General features: G+C 34.4%; 1 protein-coding gene across 1 annotated transcript; it reads left to right on the forward strand.

Annotated features, from left to right (window-relative positions):
• The first annotated feature begins 600 nt into the window (after window positions 1-600).
• Window positions 601-3,119, forward strand: TAS2R10 (taste 2 receptor member 10). The gene is given in 2 exon segments (XM_047743339.1): window positions 601-1,698; window positions 1,700-3,119. Coding segments are annotated over 2 exon segments (966 nt in total). The 5' UTR covers window positions 601-774; the 3' UTR covers window positions 1,742-3,119.
• Window positions 3,120-9,033: the final 5,914 nt, after the last annotated feature.

Genomic DNA, 9,033 nt, shown 5'->3' on the forward strand with positions numbered 1-9,033 from the left:
TTGAGAAAAATGTATAATCTGCTGTTGTTGGATGAAGTAGTCTATAGATGTCAAATAATCCTATTGAATTCCAGCTATGTCCTTACTGATTTTATGCCCGCTGGATCAGTCCATTTTCTAACACAAAGTGGCAATTGTTCAGTGTTTCTATATAATTGAGTCATAATCTATTGTCCTCTTTATATTGAAAAATATTGAAAAATGTGTTTTGCCTGAATTATCAGGAAAATGACAAAAATGTGTTTATGCTTCTACTTATTCAGAGCAAGTGTCTACATTGGCTAAATTCATTTGCCACCTCTATAAACTGTTTTTCCTTTATATAGGTTTAAATGGTCATAAATACAACCCAAACGATGAAGTTGTAGTTAATATTTAAAAGGATGAGGTCAAATTTTTGTTTCTGTTCTGTTTCTTGTGGGTATACATTTGACACTCCTACTCCACAAGTCAGGTTAACAGATGCAAAATAGTCTCACAGGAGGATAAGTGAAATCCATGAAACAGAAACTTTCATTTGCATCTTCACAAATCGTACGTAAGCATTCAGTCTGAACACATGTTCCCCAGACTCGCTAAGTTATATATGAAACTGAGGTGGTCTCCATGAAGACATTTCTGATTCCATCACAAGGCATTTTAGGGGCATTTTTAAATCTTTATGTAATGAAATAGAAGAAAAAAATTCTTCCATCAAGCAGCTAACATTCGTCTCATTCTGCAGCAGGTAACCTAAATGTAATGTAACAGAAGCAATACTAGGAATTGGCAGATATGATAAGCATACTGGAAGGCCTCCTCATTTTTATAGCAGTTAGTGAAGCAATACTGGGAGTTCTAGGGAATGGATTTATTGGACTTGTCAACTGTGTAGACTGTGTGAAGAACAAAAAGTTTTCGATGATTGGCTTTATTCTCACTGGCTTAGCTACTTCCAGAATTTTTCTGATATTGTTAATAATTACAGATGGATTTATAAAGCTATTCTCTCCAGATATGTATTACTCTGGCAAACTAATTGATTTTATTAGTTACTCATGGATAATTATCAATCAATCAAGTATCTGGTTTGCCACCAGCCTCAGTATTTTCTATTTCCTGAAGATAGCAAATTTTTCCCACCATATTTTTCTCTGGCTGAAGGGTAGGATCAATAGGGTTCTTCACCTTCTGATGGGATCCTTGTTTATTTCATGGTTATTTACTTTTCCACAAATTGTGAGGATTATTAATGATAACAGAATGAGGAGTGGAAATACAACCTGGGACTTCAACATGCCAAAAAGTACGTTCTTTACTAAGCAGATTTTGGTCAACCTAGGAGTCATTCTTCTCTTTACACTCTGCCTGGTTACATGTTTCTTGTTAATCATTTCCCTCTGGAGACACAACAGGCGCATGCAAATGAACGTCACTGGACCCCAAGACCCCAGTACAGAAGCACACATGAAAGCAATGAAAGTTTTAATATCTTTTATCTTCCTCTTCATCTTATATTTTATAGGCATTGTCATAGAGATAGTATGTTTCAGTATGCCAGAAAACAGACTACTGTTTATTTTTGGCATGACGACCACAGCCATCTATCCCTGCAGTCACTCCCTTATCCTAATTCTAGGAAACAGCAAGCTGAAGCGAGTCTCTTTGAGGGCCTTGCAGCAATGCAAGTGCTGTGAGGCCGGGACACGGCTCACAGCTGCACAGACCCGCGTGGGGAGAAATGGATGTTCTAGGAGAATAATCTAGAGAAGAAGCCCCTGAAAACCTGTTTTACTTGCACCACACGTACTTGCATTGACTGTAACTGTGTTATTGAACCTCGCTAAAATCGTCCATAATTATCTTGACTAAATTCTAGGAAATTTTACTCTTCAAGTGACGATTCGGTGGCTTTGTCACCTTCCCGACCCTGTGATGTCTTCTTCCCACACACCTCCTGGAGGAAAACCAGCTTGGAGACTATTTTCACTGTTAAGGTTATGATGGTGAGAATAAGCACCTAAAACAGGAGTTTGCACTGTGCTTTGCCCGACTTCCCTGAACCACTGAGAGCCTTTCACCAAGAAGACCCAGAAAGCAAGACAAAGGGAATCGTAATCAGCCTTGATATTTAGAACATGGGTGTAAGAGTCAGAGACAGAAGTGTGTGTTTTGAGTGTGCAATTTTAATTATTTAAAAGATCACTTTTACTCTCACTGTTTAAATCTTAATTTGTGTGTAATTGGATGTGTTTGATGTGATAGAGATAGTAGTAGATGCTCAGTAAGAAGGAGCTAGAAGGCACAGCCTACATGGGGGTCTGGGCATCAGAGCCCTGATGAAGGAGTCTTTATATTTCAAACCCACTGACTGGAGATAAAGCAGAATCACGAACCAACTGGAGCTGAGCAAAACTTTTGCTGGAAGTACAGATCCAAAGGATTCAACACGGTCCCTGAGTTACGCTGAGGGACACAAGATAGAACCCGGGATGAATCAGTATGAAGTAGGAGATGTTCTGCTTTAAGCTCTTACAAATATTTAAGTTCATACACACAGACTCACACTCACAGATGTATTTCAAATGCTGATTTTAGAAGAGAATATTTATGCCCAACCCAGAGTGTGAACCAAGTAACTTATTTTGGTCACTTGCAGAAGTGCATTGATCTTATACTATGACCTGAGGTCTAGAAGATTTCTAAATAAAAGTGCTTATTTCATTCAAATAGTTTTTGAACACTAACTCTGCTAGGGGCTGAGGCTATAGTACTGAACAAGAGGCCAGCATAAGGAATAAGATATTCTAGTAGAAAAGCAAATAAATAGCAAATAATAACTTAGACAATTTTATTTGTGGATTTGTGAAAGAAAAACTGAAGGATACTATATAAATGATCTGACTTGGTCCTGAGAAAAGAGAAGGTGCCATTGAGGTTGAAATGCTTTTGTTTCTGTTTTTGAGATCTGAATAATGCCTAAGAGTAAGGTGGGCAGAGCAGGAGAGATTTGGGGTGGGGAACATGCAAATGTATAGGTGTTGAAACAAGAAGGAGTAGAGGGCACTGCAGGAACTGAAGGTCCAATACGGCTAGTATAGAGTGCAGTATTTGAAATTATTTTTTAAGAAACACTCCAATATGGAAGAATTTGATATATTCCTTGCAGAATTGAGAAGTTGCCCTGAAGAAATAGTAAATTAATATTTTTTCCACTTTATTTTATTTTATTTTTTTCAGTGTTCCAAAATTCATTGTTTATGCACTCACCCAGTGCTCCATGCAATACGTGCCCTCCTTAATACTCACCACCAGGCTCACCCTACCCCCCAACCCCCTCCCCTCCAAAACCTTCAATTTGTTTCTTGAGTCCACAGTCCCCTCCGATTCCCCCAACTCCCTTCTCCTGTCCATTTCCCAATGTCCTCCGTGTTATTCCTTATGCTCCACAAGTGTAAATTAATATTTTGATAGTGAAAAAAGGTAACCCATCCTAATTTCAATCTCAAAATCATTCAAGATTATTATGCCTACAGTTGTTACTTTGATCACAAAAACCTTTCAATTTACATATAGTTGATTACTAATGAGGTTAAGCATTTGTACAGAATTAATTAACCAACGGGTTATAATTTTGGGGAATTATTCATTTGTTTTCTATTTCTTTCTATTTTTTCATGCCTTATGGTGTTTCTTACTAATATTGACACTTAATATATTAACATCATGCCATATATGTGTTATGATCTTTCTTTCTTAATTTGTATTTAGTAAAAAACTTTGTGGTGTTTGGAGAAATGTTTGTAATTTATGTGAACTTAAACCACTTGTTTCCCTTTATGACTTATCTTCTACTGCTATTTTTACAAAAATTTGGTTTGGTTTTATTGAGACATATTCCTTTGATCATAAGTCCATTTTTTGTCTGATTATAAAATGAAACAGTTTCACTGCATCTAAAATTAAAAACACAGAAAGGAATGAAGGAGAAATTAAGATTGTGCATATTGGTAACACTCAACCAATTACTGTTAACGTGTTTCTACATAGATCTCAAATTAAATTTCAAAATAGATAGGAATAAATTCGTAGGTATGTTGCTTAAAATCTGTTTGATTATATTTATATGTAATCTAGATGTATAGATCCTTTATATATAAATAGTGGGACTATAGATGATTTTTGTTTTCTTACTTTAGTCTTCTGTAAATTTCTAAATTTTCTATAATTTAAACATTAATTAATGTAATCAGGAAAATATAACTAAGTAAAAAGCAAGGTACCTGTATAAAATGTGTTTGGTTAACTTTCCTTGAGAAATGATGAAAAGAGCATTCCCCAGAGTTTTTGTAAACTCTCTAAGTATTAATTCCAAATGTATGCTGACTTGCTAGGTCTGATAATTTAGTTTAACTTTTTATTTTTTTTAACTTTTGTTCATTAGAAAGGTGTAAAAGTTTTTAATTGAAGTATAGTTGAAATATAATATAAAATTAGTTTCAGGTGTACAACACAGTGATTCAACAATTATATATACAATATAAAATGCTCACCACCAAAAGTGTATTATGGCATTATGGACTGTATTCACTATACTGTACTTCACATTCCAGTGATTTATTTATTTTATAACTGGGAGTTTGTACCTCCAAATCCCCTTCACCCACATCACCCTCCCCTTTGGCAACCTCCAGTTGGTTCTCCATATTTATGAGTCTGTTTCTTTCTTTGTTGTGTTGTGTACTGACTCTTGATTATGACTCTTGGTTGTTGTGTATTTTGTGATTCTATTTTGAATTTGGTTTCGTTAGAACTTTATCTGTGTCCTTATGGTGTGTTCTGCCAGAAAGGATTTAACTTTCCTTGCAAGGCTGACTGGCTTGTACTTCTTTAAACTAAAATTTCAGTTAATATTTTTTTAAATTTTATTTTATTTTTTCAGTGTTCTAAGATTCATTGTTTATGCACCACACCCAGTGCTCCATGCAATACGTGCCCTCCTTAATACTCACCACCAGGCTCACCCAACCCCCCACGCCCTTCCTTCCAAAACCCTCAGTTTGTTTTTCAGAGTCCACAGTCTCTCATGGTTCATCTCCCCCTTTGATTTCCCCCAACTCACTTCTCCTCTCCTTCACCCAATGTCCTCTGTGTTATTCCTTATGCTCCACAAGTAAGTGAAACCATATGATAATTGACTCTCTCTGCTTGACTTATTTCACTCAGCATAATCTCCTCCAGTCCCATCCATTCTACACAGATAGTACAAATTCTGGTTGCAAATAGATGTATGTACAAGTGTTCTTTTGGAAAATCTCAGAATAACAAATCTTTTACATTCTCCCTTCATTCAGTGTGCTTGACAGGTAAATACCCCTAATTTTAACCTTTTGCTGGACATACAATATTTTTTCATTTTTCAATTTTTAAGGAATTGCCTTTCAGGGGTCCTGGTTAATTGATAGCATTCAATCTCACTTCTAACCTTGGAGAGGCCCAAGCTAGACCCATTATCCTGCCTGTGCATGGTCCTTCAAAATGTATGAAGTTGAAAATGCCCCCCCAAAACCTTACTTACAGCATTTCTTTTTTTTTTTAAAAGATTTTATTTATTTATTTGACAGAGAGAGAGAGAGAGAGAGAGCTCACAAGTAGGCAGAGGCAGGCAGAGAGAGAAGGGGAAGCAGGCTCCCCGCTGAGCAGAGAGCCCGATGCGGGGCTTGATTCCAGGACCCTGAGATCATGATCTGAGCCGAAGGCAGAGGCTTAACCCACTGAGCCACCCAGGCGCCCCAGCATTTCTTTTTCCTTTCAAAATTTGCAATATCTCACTATTTTTGGTATCTGAGGATATTTAAAAATTTTTTCCTGGCAACTAAGCCATACACTTAATGTAATTCTGAAGACTTGTTTTTCTCTATTTTTGTATATTTGAACTGGAAGTATTTCTCTAGACATCTTGTTTGGCATACTCTTCAAAGCAAAAGTTGTTTTTTTTTTTTAATTTTTAAAAATTTTAAATTTTAATTGTTTTTTTTGCATTTTTTTGGTTGTTGTTTTTTTCTGGATTTTTCTTTTCTTTTCTTTCTTTTTTTCTTTCTTTCTTTCTTTCTTTTTCTTCTTCTTCTTCTTCTTCTTTCTTCTTCTTCTTTCTTCTTCTTCTTCTTCTTCTTCTTCTTCTTCTTCTTCTTCTTCTTCTTCTCCTTCTTCTTCTTCTTCTTCTTCTTTTGTAAATACATCCAAAGCTATATTTTCTGCCTACATATTTTTTTAGATACATTCTGCAGTGTTCACACATAGTTCTCATATTTTTCAATCAGCTCAAAGAGTTTTAAAATATTCCTTGTTTATCTTCTGATATCAGTCCGATATTCCCACTCCACTTTACCTGACCACATTCCTTGTAATTTCCATTTAATTTAAGAGTTAAGAGAATAATTTTCTAGTTAGAAGAGATTTATAGAGGAAGTTTTGTATTGCTATTTTATTTTACAGAAATGGGGTCAGGCAACATACTTATATGATACTTGGCCTAGAATAAGATTTATTTGGCTTAATATATGATCTGCTTTGGTGAATGAAAGGAGTTTGATGGTATTAAAGTCAAATTTACTTACATGAGATAAACCATATTAATGATATTGCTTCTCTATATCTGTGTTTTTTATGTGTTAATTTGCGATAGTTAATATACATTCATTCACAATTACTGAATGATTGATAATTCTTTTATTTGTAGCTGCATTTAACTTGAAGCAATATTATAATAATTGTGTTTGTGTTCATGGTCATTACTTTTATTATTATTTTTACTTATATTAAAAATCCTGCTTGGGGCGCCTGGGTGGCTCAGTGGGTTAAAACCTCTGCCTTCGGCTCAGGTCATGATCCCAGGGTCCTGGGATCGAGCCCCACATCAGTCTCTCCGCTCGGCGGGGAGCCTGCTTCCCCCTCTCTCTCTCTGCCTGTCTCTCTGCCTACTTGTGATCTCTGTCTGTCAAATAAATAAATAAAATCTTTAAAAAAAAATCCTGCTTGATACTCATGTAGTTTTTTGCTCTAACTTTTCTTTTGACCATGTTAAAAATCACTAATTTTGTTACTTTGCTTCATATTTGATTATTACGTATTTTCTATCTATGTATTTTCAACATTTCTACATTTTTCTTTTTTATTGCCTCTTGTGGGAAACAAATATCTGATTTTTGGTGTTTTGTTTAATTTTAGAATCTCAAAATTATGGTCATCGAGTGAACCCTTTTATACTTACTATAACTGCAATTATATTAATTTTTCTATCTTCCCATTTCTTTTTTTTTTCAATTTTTCATCCTTTCTTCTAGTTTTCTTTCCCTTCTTTCCTATGTTATATTGATACTACAGTTTCATGTGCTGGTCTAAAAATATCTTTATCTTCATGTCAACTGGTCAGTTGGTTAAGCATCCGACTCTTGATTTCAGCTCAGGTCATGATCTCAGGGTTGTGAGATTGAGCCCAGCATCAGTCTCCCCACTTCTCTCTCTCCCTCTCCCTCTACTCCTCCCCACTCACTCATGAACTCTCTCTCTCGAAAAATAAAATCAAATAAAAATCTTCATCCCAAGGAAAATGGAAGTTTAGGTTCTCTACTTCTAGTCTTTCCTATGTGCATATTTTTATGGTCTGCAGTTTCCAGTTTTAAAATTCATGTTCTTATTTAAAAATGTTTTTTATTATGGTAAAATATATACAACAAAAAATATACACTCTTAACTGTTTCAAGTGTACAATTCTGTCACATTAACTACATTCACAATGCTGTGCAGTCTTAGAAAGATTCTTCTCCTAAAAAATTGTTTTAGCATCATTGTTAAGAATCAATTTACCATATGTGTATGGGTTTATTTGAGGACTCTCAACTCTATTGTGTTGGTACATGTGTCTATCTTTATGCCAGTACCATACAGTTGACTACTGTAGCTTTGTAGTAAGTCTTAAAAAACAGTAAGTGTTGAGTCTTCCGACTTTGTTCTTTTTTTAAAAAATTATTTAGACATTCAGTATCCTTTGTAATTCCATATGAACTTGAGGATCAGTTTTTCTGTTTCTGAGAAAAAAAAAAGCCTCTGGGAATTTCTGGTAGGTATTTCACTGAATCTATACATCACTTTGGGTAGTATTGACATCTTAACAGTATTAAGTCTTCTTATCCATGAATCTCTGTCTTATCTTTCTATTTATTTGTGTCTTTAATTTATTTCAGCAATACTTTATAGTTTTTAGTGTATAAGTCTCTTGCTTCCTTGGTTAAATTTATTTCTAGGCATTTTATTCTTTTGTATGTTATTGTAAACGGAACCATTTTTTAAATTTACTTTTAAGATTGTTTACTGTAGTGGTATATAGAAACAACACATTTTGTGTGTATACCCTCCAACTAGAGTTTTAAGTTTTATTTTCATAGTAAATTGATGTTCACCATAACTTTACCTAGATTTCCATCATAAACTTTATAATATTCCTTACTAAATTTAACTCCACATATGTTGTATAGCTTTCTTCTCACTCTGCTTCAGTTTTTGCTAATGCATCCTCCAAAAAACTTCTTTGAAAAAAGGTCTATGTGTTGTAAACATTCTGAAACCTATAAACCTGAGAATATTTTCATTTAACTTGCACATTTAAATGAGTCATCAAATAGAAATAAACATTCCTTTGTGTTTACATGGATGTACTGTTAGTTTCATTTTATTTATGCCATTTGTGAAGGAAACAAAAGAGAAAACCTGTTGTATCAGCATCAGAAGATGTAATTAGCATTAGTACTGAATGAATAAAAGAACAAAAAACTGCATAAGAAAAAAACTTGATAACTCCATTGTTAGTTTATAAATCTTCAGTAAATAATAAATAAATTGTTGAACCATCACTATTATATTGCCATATTAGATTTTATATAACTATCATGAACCTTGGAGTTTGTACAAACATAGGGAATTATAATTAAGATGCATCAAGAAAGGCTCTATAGCAAAACAATTTGATAAAAGTGTCATGATTTTTTTGAATTGACA

This window comes from Lutra lutra, chromosome 8 (genome assembly GCF_902655055.1).
Source record: "Lutra lutra chromosome 8, mLutLut1.2, whole genome shotgun sequence".
NCBI classification, from domain to species: Eukaryota; Metazoa; Chordata; class Mammalia; order Carnivora; family Mustelidae; genus Lutra; species Lutra lutra.